Genomic DNA, 17,420 nt, shown 5'->3' with positions numbered 1-17,420 from the left:
CATCCTCCAGCTGAGCCCTGCCTCCTCTGAACCAGGCTGAGGCCTCCTCCTCCTTCATGGAGGTGCATTGAATACTGATGATACCCCCCCCCCCCCTCCCCCCGTCTTTGCTTTTCTGCTCCTCCTCTTCCTCACTCAGCCTCCCTGCTTCCATCTTTTCCTCCCTGCATTTTCTCCTCTCCTCCCGTCTCCCTCGGTCTATTAATAACTTACTCCTCACCGGCAGCCGATCTGAAGTTCAGGCCGAGCTCCTGAGCTGCTGCACGCAAAAATAATAAGCTCTCTGCTGCAGCCTCTGCAGACGAAGGCCTTCGTTTTGTGTCCTATTTAACACGCTCCTCTGAGGATCAAACCACCTGATGTTTGGAAAGGTGCCATCCAACCCCCCCCCCAAACCACAAGGAAGGCAGTTCTGCGGCTGTGGGTGCAGTTCCCTCTGCGGAGGTGGTGTTTAACCTCTCCTGCGGCAGGTTTCCCCGCCAGCGAACAGGTACGCCGCTGTTAGACGAGAGCTGAGACGTGCAAGCGAGAGGCGTCCCTGGCGACCAGCATGGCCTCCTTTCATCATCTGCTTCCCCTCCTCTCTTTGAGCAAACACGTGGGCTCTGGGAGCCGTCGGAGGTCCGCCGCTTGCAGAGAAAGAGGAGTTCTGCGACTACTGAAACCCCATATTTATAAGCGCTTTGGCTGGCAGAGCTCTCAGGAATATGACAGACGCTTTCATTTCTAAATGTTTGTCTATGAAAATGTACCCAGAAAGACTCCACGTCTATAGGATTTAAAGATGTGAAAATTAAACCAGAATGGTACAGATACTCATGTGCACAAGTCCATAAGTCATAATCTTATATTCTGATCGTATTAAGGAAAAGGACAGCAATTATTCTATAACATGGAAAATCCCCCCCTGATGTTTCCGTAGAGTTCAAGTGTATTTAGGGTCAAACCTGAAGGTCTCTCTGAACTATTAGAGGATGGAACAGGTAAACATCAACCTGGACTTTTGGAGCCATTTCACAGGCCGCAACCATTAACTGCGTATGACCCCCCCCGGTGTTCCAAACAGGAAGTACCCGCCGGCTCCAATAAAACAAAATCCCATAGATTCAGTCTCTGTCATTCTATTGGTCAGAGTGCTCTAATTCCTTTCTTAACACGTTCTTGATAATTCTAACGTTTGAATTAGGTGTGTCTAAACTTCTGGTCTGTACTGTATTTTTAAGCTATTTAAGTTATAAACTGACTAGATCCTCTCGATTAAAAGTAGGCGGAGCCTGCTTGCCTCCTCGTCAAAACATTTCGCAGATGGGATAATAGTTTTGTATCTAACAAGTCAATGCAATCACTAAACTAAATACATGTGTACATTTGGAGAGAAGGATAGAAATTCATAAAAGTATCTATGCAAGACTATTTAAAACCAACCAAAAGGTGGAAGTGTGATGATGTGGGCTCTCCTCCTTGATCAGAACTGAACATGTTCATGACAAGAACAGAGGAGGACCCCTCTTGTTTTTTTTTTTTTTTACTGGTTTATTATTACTGGTAAACATCAAACAGAAACGACAACAAAAATCAAGAGCAAACGTCCTTCTGTCCTCACGGCGATTGTTGCTTAAACATCCAGAGGTTGATTTACGGCGGTTAACGTTGGCAAGACAACATCTGCGAGTAAAAAAATACCCCTTTGCTCATTTACTCAGGTCAGCGGCTGGACCGGCCGCGCCGGTGCTGCTGGTTGAGTTTGGGCCCAAAGCATTGGAAACCCATCGCAGTTGGGTCTTTTTTGTCATCAAACTGGATTCAAACCGGAGGGCAGTTTTAGGCTGTGCCACACAAAACGCTGCATTGTGCTGAGTTTTGGATGAAATTGTGTCTACATTCATTTCCTGCGCCTCTGGCAACGGGCTGTCCTCACCGATCCTGTTCAGAGTCCTCAGAGGTCAGAGGTCACCCGAAGCAAAGGGCGGCAGAATAATAATCCTCTGTGTGGTGAATCCCTTCGTTATAATACAGGTTGGTGTGTCCGTCCGCACGAAGACGCGTGGTTGCACACACAGCTAAACATCTTTGTACATTTCGTTGCTTTTATACATTGTTGTGCCTTTAGTCAAAGTTTGATTAAAAAGGAGACTTCAAGAGGTTATAAGGTAGAAAACAGTTGTGAAACTTTTCCAGTAACGTCGTGTGCTTCCTTCTGGTCCCTCACTGAAGAGCACCAAAGCTCAAACAAGGCAGAAAAGTCCCGTGTCTCATGGCGGGACACCGATCCAACAGAACGTCATGAATCATAAAGTGCTCTCCAGAAGCCACTCGGAGCGGGAGAGTTTGTCTCTGGCCCGGCGAATGTTCGCCTCGATCTGCGGCAACTCGCCGCTCATGGACAGGCTGCGTTTGGAGCGCAGGCTGGCTCCGGGTTTGGGGTAGGCCACGAAGCACCGCTCCCTGTACGAGTCCGCGTTAAAAGAGTGCCGGCGGTTCACCCTCACGCCCTCTGCTGGCACAGTCATGTAATATCGAGAAGTTTGGTGCGGCCGAGGACCCCTGGGAGCCGGAGTCCACTTGGCCGTCTGCCCGAGGGCGGCACGGACGACGGGCACCTTGACCTCTGATGAGTTATTCCGGTTCGTGTTGTTGAACTCCACGTCTGCTTGTGCTTCAGCTCTCCGAGCCTCTGAGGGCTTTGGGGCGGCGCCGGAACGTTTGGGCCTCAGAGCTCCCGGGGAGGCCGGGTGCCAACTGTGACTACCAGCAGAGGTAGACACCGTGCAGTCGGGGACGGAGGGTTTCGTGCTCGACTGCACCGTGGCGGGCGGGCGCTGCTTGGCTGGCTCTGGCGGGGGGAGGACCACCTTAAGGCAGTCCTTGTCATTCTTCTCTGGACGCAGCGCCTGCTTGGACAGGGACTTGGGAATCCCGCAGCCTTGTAGCTGTCCGTCACTGCTCAGCGATCGAATGTCCCCCATTTCCAGCGCCTGACCCCACAAAGACAGCAAAGGACAGAGGACGGCATGGTTACAAACCCTCGCCTCAACCACAAGAAAGACTCAAACCAAGCAGGACTGACCTTATCTACTTCTCCTTGGTTACACACCCGGTAGCGAACAATGAGGAAGATGATAAAAGCCAGCACTGAGGCTACGATGATCCCACCGATGATGACGACGATGGTTCCACCGAGAAACTGGGACTGCATGAAGTGGCATCGCAGGTACTGAGGCTCGGTGGAGAAGTGGATGCAGCCGATCACCCGGGTGGCCGTCAGGGACGTCACCTGGTCGTCGTAGATCGCCAGCACACACAGGTCATAGTGCGTGCCAGCTGCGAGGTTGTTTACCAGGATCTCCTTACTGGTTGGTGGTATCATCCTGTGCAGGAATAAGGGAAGCTTTTGTGAGTTCTGACACAATTTCCTGAGCTGTGAATGAAAACGAGACCAAAGCAAATCAGATTACCCAGATTACTGTTGTAGGGATAAACTGATACGATCATCATTTATCTCCAAGGGCTTCTTAAGATGCGCGTCTAGACGCACTATCTTTAATAACATGTGCTTCAGCCTTTAAGCTACACGACTGATGGATGGAGAGTTACTCGGGAAGACGGAAAGCCTTGGGAACGTTGGGACAACAGACGTCAGAGGCTGCAGGTTTTTTGGGTTGTTCGGGCCGTGGAGGGTCATCTGAAAGAGCGGCCGGATCTTCATGGGAGCTCAGGTTTGTCTTGAAGATTCCTTGAGGCCCCCCCTTAGGGGACATCATGAAAATGGAACGTACCATTGTCTTGCGTGTGGTAGGTGTATCATGAAGTATTTATTAGTGAGGAAATTTGGAAGTAGCACGCACTTGTGATGTGTGGCGGATGCCGCAGTACGGCGTCCTTACGCGCACTGGCTCCTTCCTGGCGGCGTGCAAATAACACACATCTGTAGGATGTCCACACAAACTACACTCTGTCTAATTTCATCATTTCTAACAGTTCAGCTGCAGCAAGGGGTGTGCACGTATCACGGGAACAGCACTAACGGCCTTCTGATGCAGGCTGCGGGATCTGAGGGGTTTAAAAAAAGTGAAGTCTGTACGACACGCCTGCGTCTCACCTATTCGTGTTGTATATAGATTTTCACTGCGACCTGACGCCTGTAAAGAAAAAGGTGTGAGCATTTTCGCTCTACGGGTTCACTGAGCGGTCTGCAATGCTAAAATTTCCTGTGGGTCACCTGCGTGCCTCGTACAGGTTTGCCCATATTTTGCCCGCAAACAGCCCGTATCCACCTGGAAGGGCAGTTGAGACTGAAGCTACGCTCACACCGCCCTCAGAGATGTGCGCTCTCCTCGGGCGACCACTTCCGATGAAAAGCCTAAGTAAACGCTCGTGAATGTGCCTGTTGGGCTTCCACGTTCAAACCCCTCACATTCACGCGTAGCGATGCAAGTTTCTACAACCGTTTGTTCTACCTACAAAACGCAAGATGATTGTCATGAACTTGACCATGAAGGATACATTTGCCCTTCATTTATTGGAATAAAGCTGTGAAGGAGAAAGCCTGGAGCAAGATTCACCAGGTTTGCACGGCTTCGACATTTCACGCTGATCCTTGTCCAACTGTAGGTGGCGGACAAGCGCTAGTAAGCAGTATCAAAGGAACCAGAAGAAGCTTCAGGCATTGGCATCCCATCATAAAAGCATCATGTGCCACCGAGCTCAAGGCTTCGTGCAATCGCCCCATCGCAGAGACGAACGCCGGAGACTCAAAGAGGGCAGGTTTTGATGAAAGACGGCTGCCTGCTGCGCTGCGCAGTCTGCAGCGTTTCATGTGAAACAATGGAGGCCGGCTCTTTCTTCTTCCAGTGGGCCCAGAGCTTAGTGCTGACACTCTGTTTTGATTTTGTTGATGAAGCATTATTAGGCTCTTGCACAATGTAAATAATACACATGGGGGGATTAGGAGTCGAAGCACAAGAAGTTCCACACAGTGCATTAGTCTGTCTTCCTCATAGGATTAGCAGATCCCACAAATCAAGCTGACAGCCACGTCCGGCTCCTAATGAGAATGCATCAGACAGGACTTAAGCATTATGGAGGAAAGGCAGAGGTTATGGGATTACTACCTATTTACATTTTGCTTGCACAAAAACCTACCTGTACACCAGGGAATCATCGTAGCTCCCATTATACTGGATCTGGAACATGCGGATTCCGGGAATGCTCCTGTGGAAGTTGAACCTGACCAGCGCTGATGTGGAGGTGGCCTCAGCAATCACCACTTTCTTCTCCTGGCTCGTCTTGGCGTTCCCCAGAGGAACGCCGCCCGGGTCTGCTGCGCCCGTCTTTGTCACAGTGGCGATATCTGATGACCCGGGGTCTGGCTCCTGCTCGGCCACCGTATTGTTGGTAATGTGGGGGAGTTTAGCGATGGCCAGGTACACGGCCTGCTGGGCCTCTCCGGCTGGGTTGGAAGCGATGCAGGTGAAGGAACCTGACGCACAAAGAAGCTCAGATTTAACCAACGACTGGTTATACCAGCATGTTAGTTTGATTTGGACCAAGACGAGACATCGCTTGACCCTGACCCCAAACCGGACACAGTGGTTGTTGGAAAAAAGGCTTTAGTGGACATTTGACCAAAATGAAAACGGTTCAAAAAAATATACCCTCAGAATATTTACTTCTGGTTTTCAAGTTGGCTCTTTTGAAATGAGCTTGTATGGAAATTACCTGGTAATGAAACCTACCTTATCTCTTTTTTTCTTTTAAAATAAGAGTTAGTGCTGTAATATTTCACTCTTTGAAGGGAGATTTGGCTTAAAATAAAAGATTACCTCTTTAATTATTGACTAATGAGGCAGAAAAGCAACCATTCGTCACGTTTTGCATTTTATTAGGAAAATATGTCTTGAAGTTGGGCTTTTTGGCATTCATGGCATTTGGAATGAAACTCTTCTTTTTCCTGGAAGTATTTCATTACAAAAGGGGTGAAACATTTCCAAGACTTTAAGTCCAGATGATTCAACTTCAAGACATCACCTGGATGAAGGAGAATTTGTCGACACACCCGTTTAGGATTTTATGGAGATTTGTCAAGTGGAGTTTTAATTCATTAGCATGAGGCTGGCAAATGAACACATCCACCAGATATCCCATGACTTTATTGACGGCTGAAAGGTAAAATATGTTTTACTTATGGTGATGTTTATTCTAAACATGAAGTAAACGCAGCTTTATTTGATCACATATTGAAAAGAAAATCAATTGAGACCATAAAGTTTGGAGCATTTAGACAAAATAAATTACAATAGTAATAAATCAATGGGAAGAGGGGCCATTTTCTTATAAAAATCCATATCCGGGGACCTCAGAGTCACCCCCTGCGGATCATTTACTTCAGATCAATGGAGCGCTCCCGGTAGAGCGAATTGCTTAATCAAACCTTTGGGGAGACCAGTCAAAAGAAAAGCAAACGTCTCTTCCGCCGTGGAAAGGCTGCAGAGTCGCCATCGCCTAACAGAAGGCGAAGTCGTTTCTGTTAGAAAGTGGCGGTACAAACGCATCTGCGACGATCTGTTTTGAAGTGTTTGTTGACAGCAAAAATGACTCAGAGCTTGACGTTTTTATACCATCAGAGCTAAAAAGTCTCACAATAAGGTTAGAAATTGGTCCTGAATTATTCCTTTGGTTTCAACAAATCTAAAGTCAGCGTTTCATTCATTTCTAGAGCACCTTCCACCACCATCCAGGGAGGTCCATGGTGCTGCACACAATGTCAAACAAAAAGAATAAATCCATGATAGACCATGAAAAGGGATAAAAAACAATTAGCAGCTTTTGTCTGTTGGCCTACGAGCCTCCATTATCTTAATTTTATGATTTTGGCCTGCACAAGCAGATAACAATGCTGCATGACTGTATGTGAGAACTCGAGTGACTCCTCCCACCTGGTGTTGCAAACAGGAAGTCCCTGCTGCCTCCAAGAACCCCAAATTCCTATAGACATTTATTTGACAGATTTTGTGAAGCCCGCGGTCAAACGGGCAGGGATGTGGACTTCCAACAATCTCCTGAATGGTGAGAGTGGTTGCCATAGAAACAATGACTCAGACTGACTCAGACCAGTCCTGCTTACTTACTATGTCTGGCTCCAAAATGGTGGTATCTGTATAGCTTAAAAATAGTGACTGAATTGACTTCATTTGGTTGTAGCTGGAAGTAAACGGTGAACTTTAACGGTTTTTTCCAAATGTAGATGGAACAGTCAGACTTTCTGTCTTTTTTCAGCAGACTCCTGGCCTATTTAAACACTCCCTAATGTATTAAAATCTGTCCCATACACAAACTAGCAAACCTTATGCCAAACAAAAAACTGCACCTACTGCTAATTTATTCAAATCTGTCCAACACACAAAATAACTAAACCTATTCAACAAACCAGCTGCATCCACTGCTGCCAACTTTGTGGGTTTTCTTTTTTCTTTTACAACAAGGACTCACTTCTTCAGCTTTAAGCAAATTGCACTGTAATTTCGTTGTACATGTACAATGACAATAAAGATATTTCTATTTCTAAATTGTTCTAGCCAGCTGTCAGAAGTTTCGCAACTTCTCAGGTGTGTTTACGTTTTTTTCTGAAACGTCATCCGTGACGTCACACTCACTCGACCCGGTTCTCATGTACAGCCAATTATCGGTACAAGCGTTACCATGGAGATGTGAACAGACCTGAGTCTTTCACCGTGCTGATGAGGATGTCCAGTGTTCCGTCTGCATGGACCACCGTCCTTGAGGAGTTGGACATGAGGCGACCATCTGGGGCGATCCAATGGATGACGGGGTCGGGATCGCCCCTGGCCTTACAGCGCAGGGTCACACTTTGACCTTCCAAAGCTCGCAGCTCCTGAGGCGGAGGGAGAGATGATTAAACAAGCGGATTAGGTAAGATCCCAAACTGGCTGTTCTGTGTTCAGCAGGCTTTGATGCTTTCTCAATATTACCTTATCGGTTTTTGTTGTCAGATTATTTGTTCATGCAGCCAAACTAAAACAGAAAACTAAACAGAATTTTTTTCTGTCTAATTACACTCAGAACAGGACTGAATCTAAATGAGTTAAAGTAGCTTTATTCCTTGGCAGGGACTGGATCTGATACGTCGGTTTGAAAGTGTGGCTTAAGGACTACATGACTTCATGCTTTCAGTGCGTATTAAGACATTCCTCTCTGATTTATCATGAAAAATGTGACCAAGGAACTTCTTTAAAAGCTTTTCCCAAGACCATACTTGGAGCTGGAGTGATATATTCAGCAATAATCTGTTAAGTGCAAGTCCCACACCAGTTCAGCTGTCTTTTAAAGTCTCTTTGTGGAGCGGAAAAGGTGCCGCCCTGGATTATGTGAGATATTATCTGTCCCTGAGAGTGCAGCGGTACAGGGTTTCATGTCTTTAATTAAGAGTTGTACCTGGGAGTGCCTTGTGACAAGTGGAGGCTCACACAGAAACTCTTCCTCTGCAACCGTCCAGAAGTACCGTCCAGCCAGGTGCTGTGGCGAGGCACAGGTCTCTAAATCATCCTCCCGCCTCAACCTCCGCAACCAGAGGAGCTCACAGTTGCACCTCAAGGGGTTTCCTCCAAAGCTGAGCGCAAACGACGACGGCCCCATGATTCCAGAGGTGGCCAGGACCCCAGCTCTTTGAAAAACTGGATCAGGAGGTAGCTTTTGGAGCTTGTTGGAGGTCACATCCAGCCGCTTGAGCTTCTGCAGTCCAGAGAAAGTACCCTCAGGAATGTAGCTGAGCATGTTATGGTCTAAGTTAAGAGTATGGAGGCTGGACATCCTCTGGATGGCGATCCATGGGGCGCTTTCCAGGTTGTTGTAGGACAAGTCTAACTCCTCCAGAGCAGTGAGGTCATTGAAGGCCCCGATGTGGATGTGTTTGAGCTGGTTGTTGTTGAGGATGAGGTGGTGCAGCTTGGACATGCCGCTGAAAGTGTCGTTGGTGATGTGGGTCAGCCGGTTGCTGTCCAGGTGAAGGGCTCGAAGGTTCTCCAGGTCCTTGAAAGCGTAAGGCGCGATGGAGCCGATGGTGTTGCGGGAGAGGGTCAGGTCTACCAGCTTGGTCATGTTTGCAAAGTCCTTGCGCTTGATGCTGGTGACAAAGTTGTCGCCGAGCCTCATCTCCACCGTGTGCCTGTCGATGTTTGGCGGCACAAACAGCAGACCCTTTTTGTCGCACAGCGTGGCCAGGTTGGGGTTGAGGACCTGGCAGACGCAGCGTTTGGGGCAGATTTGAACTTTGTGAGCCTCCACGGCCACGCTGAGCATGAGCAGAAACACCAGGAACAGCTCCATTTGGCTTTGAATCAGGGAATTAGACCTGGAAGGGAGAAGAAAGAGATGTTGAGCTAGTTTGATGAAACAGTAATAACTTGGTAAAACCATTTTAACAAGGTTTGGAATTGAAACATTTAGAGAACTGGAGTCAGTGAGTGAGACTTCAACGAAAAGAAGTCAATTGAGTTTTTTCATGATATGGATGCCGCCCTGTTGGAGCCAGATGTTGTCAGTAAGGAGGGATTAGTTTGAGTTTCTATGGCAACAAATCTCGCCAATCAGAAGTGGGCTTGTTGGAAGTCCACACTCCTGACATTAGAAAGCGAGCTACACGAAATCTGTCAATCAAATGTTTGGACCGTTGGACGTGGGGGCTAGCAGGCTCCACCTACTTTCATGGAGGCCTTTGATTGGTCAGTTTATAACCTTAATACCTTCAATAACTTTGACTACAGAAAAAAATATTTAAATAAAAAAACCTAACATTAGGGGTGCAACAAAAATTTGCCGTACAGATTCCAGATTCCAGCTCAGACGAGGAAAACTGTTTGTAAGCGGATGCATGAAAGTTAAAGCTCCAATTATCTGTCACACACTTGTGTTAAACTTGTTCTCTGCATTTGACCTACCTCCTGGGGGAGCAGGGAGCTGCAGACATAGCTGCGCTCTGGAACCATTTGGTGGTTTAACCCCCCAATCCAACCCCTGAATGCTGAGTGTCCAGCAGGGAGGCACTGGGCCCCATTTTTTAGAGTCTTTGGTATGACTCGGCCTGGATGTAATGTATGTATGTGTGTATGTATGTCTTCCATCATCAGAAAAATGCCACAAGAAAATGGAGTAGAAAGACTGAGTTATAGCTGTTTATTTCCCTATAGACGTCTGTGGGATTTTGGCCTTTTTGAAGCCACTTCCTGTTTGGGAGGGGGTCACTCAGTCCACTTCTCATTTACAGTCATTCACACTCATTGATGCCATTGGAACAGTCCAGATTGTGGGCACGGCGTCGAGCACATCGGTTGCTGAACAAACAAACTCCACTGCAATCAGACTTTAAACTAATTAGCCACCTGCAGCCTTGAAAGGGAAACATTCCCAGTAATCTGGTGAGATTCTTGTGGCAGCTTCCCCCCCTGAAGGCCCGCTCCCTCGATCATCCTTGCTTTTTTGATATGATAATACAGATGCTTTCATGTTTGTGTACAGACGGATGAAAGTGTAGACTGGTAGTTCAGCGCCTCAGAAGAATTAGGCTGGTATCTCAGGATCATATCACCCAATAGGAAGGGATGATTGGAGCCGGTGCTTTAGTGAGCCGGTGCCGTGCCTCTCTATTGATTTTCTCTCTGCTCGCTCTGCTGCTACTCTTACTTTGTGACACAGCTGAGAATGGGGGGGGGATAAGCAAGGATCCATTTGATGAATCCCGAGACATTGTCAAGGATACAGAACGTCATAAAAACTAAGACCTTGGAGATCAGATCACAGCTCTGCAGGTGATTCACACAAAGTGTCGGAGATCCAGCAAACAATAGAGAAGCTATATGTCATTATAGCGGGAATATGCAGCCCTCTGGGAGGGGCGACAGGAAGAGATTCAGCTCAGTGATTGTAGTTAAAATACAAAAGCCAGCCTTTAAATACACAAAAGAATGGCTGATTTATGAGCTCTGCTTCCTGCAGTTTGCCAGTAACGCATGGCTCTTGGAGCGTGTGCATGAAAGTCTTGCCTCAGCAAGAAAAAAAAAAAGATAATGATCCAGAGCACCTTCATGGTTCACCAGAACAGCAGCAACTTAAAACCATTTTATTTTCACCATCAAAGAGGAAAAAAAATCTAATTTCCTGACCTGGTTCTGTTAGCTTCACCAAAACCACACAGTCTGTGGGTTTTAGTTAGGGAGCATTGATCAGAGCTGTTGACAAATGAAGAGTGCAGTCCCCACTGAGCCTCCTTAACGATGGAGCATCCCATCAATGTCAAGCAAGGCTGCAGGAGGACGCACCTGTGCAGCCGAGAGCGGCATCAAACCGCCGGTTAGGTGTGGGGAGGCTGCAGCCAGCTCCCGCTCAGACTGTGGGCTTGTGCAATGAGGCGGTGATGAGCTGCTCCTTCCAGACTCCGAGGAGGTGACATTGATTCAGTGTGTTGGGACGAGGCTCCTGCTTGTTCTTTTTTTTACTTCTGAAAGCTCAGTGGTTCTCCTTTTTAAAAACTCGTTTTGTGAGGAACTAGGCAGGAAATATCCTCTACCATCTCTTAAATTTGCATTTAATTACGGCTGTTCCACAGAGATCTGCCTCGCGGGTCAGACTCATCTGGTACACCAGCAAATAAGTAGATAATCAATAAATGCATTCATCAATCAGGCACTTCATCTTCAGATGCCACCTCTCCACATTCACGGGGATCCAGATTGAGTTGCTCATTCTAAGGAGTCATGTTGGGAAGTCAATCAAAGCTTGATTGACTTCCTCCGAGCGGGAGTTTCCACTCGCAGAGAGCAGAAAGATGGACGGCCCACACGTGAGCAGCACTGCTTCAGCGAGAAGCAGAAGCTTTTGGACTCTGAACATCCTCAACAGAAACACGACTGAGAAGCTCATAGTGCGGTGACACCGCTTTCCTGCAAAGCCTGCCAATTTCAGAGTGTGATCGCTCTTGGGTGACAGCCTCGATGCCATGGCAACACAGAAAAACGTCACTGTTTGGGTGTGATTTCATCAGGAGCACATTTCCAGATAATGTCAGAATATTTAGAAACAAAAGGTTCCAATGGAGGAAGAGGAGACTGCCCGCTCTGCCAATTCAGCATTTCATGTTTCAGTCAGTACTCCGGCATGACAGGAGAAATGACTTCATGGGAAATCTGAAGCTGCAGCAGGAGTGGGAGAAAGCACGAGTGTCTGCGGGTGAAGAGCACGCCAAGCACTACATCAATTCAAGAGCCGCTCATGCTCATCTTCATCTGATCTACTTAGGTTTCCTGGATTTCATCACCAGATATGGAGACTTCACCTGATCTGCTGGACATCTCACGGCTTTATCGATGGAGTTTTGGCCAAATGCGTTTCTCTTTTTTAAACTCTGATCCTCAACCTCTCATCTGTGGCGTCCCAGACAGAGAGAGGAGGGGGTTTGGGTCGGCCTTCAGGTGGAACTGTCACATAACCTCCGTAATCTATTCTAAAAACAAATGGAGAAATGATTTCCTTCCTTTAGAGAAGCATGTTGCCGGCTTGTTTGTGGCGCTCATAACGGTTGTAAATAATAATCCTAATGCAGCTAATGATAGCTGAAGCTTTAGTGGAGTTAGAATTACATTAAAAAAGACGAACTTTAATTGAAAAATGGCCCAATTAAGAGCTTGTTAGAAATAATGAATGACTCACGTCTTTGTAGAAGTGAGCCAGAGCTTCTCCGCCGTCTTATTTTTCTGATGAAGCACAAAACTGAGAGCAAATTCCTCTGTTTGCTGGTTTGTTCCATGGTTGTTGATCAGACCTTTCAAAAGTTTAGACTTCTCTGTTAGCAAGTATCAAATCAAACTTATCTTAGTTGAGGAAATCTAAGATGCATAAAATCCATTTTTTTCCATCAATTTCTGTCTGTTTTTCCCCATAAAACAGCTTTTGGGTTGGTTTTCAATGTGAGAATTTACAGATTTACCAACGGAAGCGGCTCCTTTCTTCAGATGAAAAAACCTTATTATGCAGAAAATGCTAAGCAACCAAACAGTGTTGAGGCAGAAGCGTAATTTAAATGTGAACCCAGCTTGATCCTAATAGATTTATCAGTTTTGGTGATCATTGGATGAACTCCTGAAGGTCTTGATCGTCATCGGTTCAGATTCTGTGCGTTAGTTATTATCGGAACTATTTTCATTTGTTTCAAACAGAAAATAAGACGTCAGTAACTTAGTTCTTGTCTGTAGTGTTTACACCTCACAGGATCTCTGGTTTTGGTTCTTTAAGGATGAAGATGAAGGAGTGGTCTGAGGTTCAAAGGGCCTCATTCGGTCCCACCGAGACCCCCTGAGAGTGGACGCATTTCCAGACCGTCAACGCTCTGATGAGGGCTGACAAGCTAACGCAGATGTTTCAGATCCACGCTGTAAGGAGCAGAACGAGGAAGATTTCAGGTCTGATGATGGAGGAAAAACATGTAAACACAGTGGACAGGCTGGCGCTTTGATCTTATCTAGTTGCGGAAATGCTATGAAGGTTTTCCTTTCTTGAAAAAAATCAACATTTGTGCAGAAATCTGACTAGACTGCTTTTTTCTTGAGTGCATTTTCTACATTTTGTAGTTCTAACTAAAAGTCTGTCATGGCAGAAGTGTGGGCGTGGCCAAGCCAGATTGGTGGGCGGGACTGTCTGCTGAACGCGCCCAGGAAGGCTGTTTTAAAGCTTTCAATTTGTCAGTCGTCTGTCAAAGATTTATGCCATCGTATGAGTTTATGCCAGACAACACCTGAGTAACACACACGCTCTGACTTACCGCAATTCTATGGCCGTTTACGCCATTGACGTAAATCAGCGGAGTTACGTTGATGGCGTCAACACTTCACTGCTGTAAAGTGTTGCATATCAGCACAAAGCTGCTTTAGTCGGCTGTCAGAGCGTTTGTTGCTTTAGCGGTTAAAAAGTGACGGTAATCAAGAGAACCAGACCTTTTGCTCCGGCCTTGGTGGCCTCTGAATCATCGTAACTCTTCAACCGTTTACCCGTTTAACGGAATACCAACGGATTCTTAAGCAGCTTTGTGCCGATATGCAACACTTTACGGTAGCACAGTGTTTACGCACGCTACACAAACCGTTTATGACTGGTTGCGTTTATAAAGTGCAACAAAGCGTTGCGCTGACGCGTTGGGTAAAGTGTTGCATACCGGCGCAAAGCTGCTCTTCTCTGCTTTTAGAACCCGCTGGAGTTATGAAACGTGCGTCAGTGGTGAGAGGAACAAGATGGCGCCTGACGTCATCGGCTGGAAGAACCGGAAGAACCTTACTCTTCCCCAAAAGTGTAAGAAAAGAGTTACGGTAGTCGAAAGAATATCAGCACCAGCGCTAAATCTCTGGTGATGAAAGGTAGAATTTCAAAGGAACTGTACTACTGCTAAACAAATGTACTTACTGAAGTTAGAGAACTATTGTATTTTTGGTTGTCTCTGTTGTACAATTGGGCTTTTTTTTTAAAACTCTGAATTAAATAGGGACTGAGCTGCTCGTGCAAAAAGCCGCCTAGTGGTCACCCGGTGAACTGATCTGGCTCCAAGTGATTTTCATGTTTGTTCTCATCTGTTCAACTGAAATGGGCTTTGCTTATGTTTCCCCCGCGGTCTTGACTTTTCTGGAGTCGGACCAACATCTTCCTCCACAGTTGTGGGTTCTCTTCCTGGCTGCAGAAGACCTCGGGGATGCTGTAAAGTAAAATGTCAGCAGATGCCCGCTGGCGTCCGGCCAGACAGACATTTAAGGTTTGGTCTCGGTGAATAAGCAGCTTCTCTAAAACTATAAAGAGGGTGAAATTTGCCATGATGTTGTTTTTTTAGGGAGTCAAGAACAAAAAAAATAAAAACGTGATCCAAAAATGAAATGAAGGGTTTCTCACACATTACATGAAGCAGCTCATCGAGGCTCTTCTTGGGTAAAAAGCGGTGTATTCCTGTGAGCTGAGTGCTAATTTGGGTCAGTGAATGTGGGTCTGGTGTGCAGAGCAGCCTCACATTTCTCAGCCATCAGAGGAAAGTAGCAGCAGAGGCGCCGACAGAGCAAACAGGAGCAGCAAAATGAGGCGTGGGCTTGCTTTCACTGCTGCTGCAGATACAATAGAGCCTCGGGCACCAATGAATAATAAGGTGTGTGATAACTAACAGTCCACAGAAGACAGGATCTCTCATTGTCCTTGTTAATAACCCTATTTTCCCCCTTTTTTTAGCCTGTCCTTTTCGGTCACCTGGCAACAAGCCCCTTTTCTGCCAGACTTACCCTGTCAGTTTTGCTGTTTGGACTTCTTCCTCACATCTAAATGACTTGGTATTTTTACAAACTGTCTGTTCCTGGCCTGTTTTGGGCTGCAGAGAAGGCAGGATGTGGCTGAGAGAACCGTCTTCTTTTCACCTGTAGGAGAAAAAGCGCCTCAGACTGCAGCCAAGTGCAGACTAAAAATAAAACCCAATGGCGTTTCTCTGCGAATCGGGAGATTTTGGAGGATTTTGACCTTGCAGAGCAGCTCCTGAGAGCCACAACCCCGCACGACGCACAAACGAGAGCTCATTCAAACGGTCCTGGGACTCCAAGTCAGCATCTTCACAAACAGACTGCCCCCCCGACGCAAAGAGTTGGGGGAAAATGTGGATTCTACCTTGCAGATGAAGCATCCAGCCGCGGCTTGGTGCGGGTTTCCTCCCTGGGGGGCTGAGAGCATTGCGGGCTGGAATTCAGGTGTCCCCTTAACAGCGGCGCGCGCAACGGCCTGCGGAGCCGCCGATGCCCTTCACACAAATCCACACATTGGTTCCCCGCACAGTCCGGGGGGCTGCAGCCGCGCGCGGGTCGCCTCTCCGCCGCGCGCATCCACGGCGCCAGGAACGTCTTTGGCGCGGCGAGCGCCCGCTGTTGCGCGAAATCCGAGCAGATGTGGCTCTCGCTCACTGTGTGGCGGTGCGCGGCGTAATCCGGGCGGGTTTAAAGGTTGCGGCCATTGCGGGTTACACCCCCCCTCTGCCGCTGCTGCTGCCCCTCAGACCGCCGCCAACCACCGACCCGGCTCCATCGCTGACCCAGAGGCGCTGTGCTCGGAATGGTAATCGGCGAGCTCTGAGCTGCACAGAGACCATTTGTGTGCGCGAGCAGATGCAGTTCCTCCCAGCCCATCTCACAGGCGGGCATCATCATTAATTCATACAGAGTGAACTCAGCTGCGCGCAAATGCAGAGACTCTGTGATGTTCTCATCCAAACCAGGGGAGAGGGGCTGGATTTTTACACATTTGTGTTCAAAACTCCAACCTTTGCAAATATCCACCCATTCAGATATGAAAGCTGAACATCCCCGGGTGGATTCAGTGCATTTGGCTCCCAGAGGGTCTGCTTGGCCCAGGACCCATCATTTTATGGTGCACCCTTTGCGTTTTTCTGCAAGTTGGCAAACTGGAATCCCACCACCCGGCATTGTATTTGACTTTGAACTGTAATGGGGCTGGGGGGCCCTTTGAAATCTGTGATCTCCAGAGACCAAAACCTTCAAGACCCCCCAGCCCCATAGAAATTGTGTTTTTAACATTTTTTTTTTAGCATTTTTCTGATGATGGAGGACACATATAAAGAAAATTAAGCTTAAAATTAGATTTCTAACGATGAATCAACTTAATTGATGATTCAATTTAAGGCAAATTCCATCCATCCATTTTCTTGACTTGGTACATCCTTTTTTCCAGCCGGAACCAGTACTGATAGGCAAACCCCAGACGGGTCACCAGTTTGTCACAGGGCACACACTCCCACAGATGCACCTATAGTCACCAATTAACCTACATGAAGAATGGTTTTGGACTTTATGCCTAGAAAAGAAAAACACGCACACGGAAAGGTCCCAGCCGGGATTTGAACCAGGGCCTTCTCGCTGCAAGAGTGCTAACCACTGCACCACCATGCAGCCCCTGAGGGAAGCTGGTAATTGAATCGGCCCATACCATTATAAAATCCTCTCAAAATGAGATAAATCGATTATATTAAAACTGGAAGATACCATTTGGATTGAGGTACAGTAGGTTTACTTTACTATATCGTAAAAACGACCACAAGGCACGTGGTGGCAGCAAAAAATGATCAAACCAGCTGTAAATAGGTGGGTGACGGGAAGTGGAGGTGGGGTTGCTCCACACCATCAGTCACAACTTAGAGGTTGAATTTCTAATGAACTCCTGCCGCTCTGCAGAAACTATGTTCCTAGAGAGCAACACAGGTTGTTAGATGTTGGCTAAAAACAGCGTCATCATAACTAAAAGACCACAGCGTTAAAAAAAGATCAAAAGATGATCGGAGAGGAACTTTATCTTTTTTGGTTAGCTGGAATTCGATCTGTAAAAGGTGA

The 17,420-nt window shown here is 47.1% G+C and overlaps 1 protein-coding gene across 1 annotated transcript; it reads right to left on the bottom strand.

The window, feature by feature from the left end:
- Positions 1 to 1,512: 1,512 nt before the first annotated feature.
- Positions 1,513 to 16,924, bottom strand: LOC101171214 (leucine-rich repeat and fibronectin type-III domain-containing protein 5). Its single transcript, XM_004083377.4, has 6 exons — positions 15,691 to 16,924; positions 8,452 to 9,367; positions 7,717 to 7,891; positions 5,143 to 5,479; positions 3,068 to 3,368; positions 1,513 to 2,975 (listed from the first exon to the last, which is right to left on the bottom strand). The coding sequence occupies exons 1-6, from the start codon at positions 15,900 to 15,902 to the stop codon at positions 2,289 to 2,291; spliced, it is 2,628 nt and encodes an 875-aa protein (XP_004083425.2). The 5' UTR covers positions 15,903 to 16,924; the 3' UTR covers positions 1,513 to 2,288.
- Between the last annotated feature and the right edge of the window lie 496 nt (positions 16,925 to 17,420).

Source organism: Oryzias latipes, chromosome 24 (genome assembly GCF_002234675.1).
Source record: "Oryzias latipes chromosome 24, ASM223467v1".
NCBI lineage: Eukaryota > Metazoa > Chordata > Actinopteri > Beloniformes > Adrianichthyidae > Oryzias > Oryzias latipes.
Note: the sequence above shows the minus strand (reverse complement) of the source record. Positions and strands in the feature narration are given on the sequence as shown.

Excerpts from the sequence above, each read along its gene's own strand:
- LOC101171214 (XM_004083377.4), bottom strand. The coding sequence starts at position 15,902 with ATGCGCGCGGCGGAGAGGCGACCCGCGCGCGGCTGCAGCCCCCCGGAC. Across the intron at positions 9,368-15,690 it reads CTGGATGCTTCATCTGCAAG|GTCTAATTCCCTGATTCAAA; the intron begins GTAGAATCCACA and ends TCTCCCTTCCAG. Across the intron at positions 3,369-5,142 it reads GATGATTCCCTGGTGTACAG|GATGATACCACCAACCAGTA; the intron begins GTAGGTTTTTGT and ends ATTCCTGCACAG.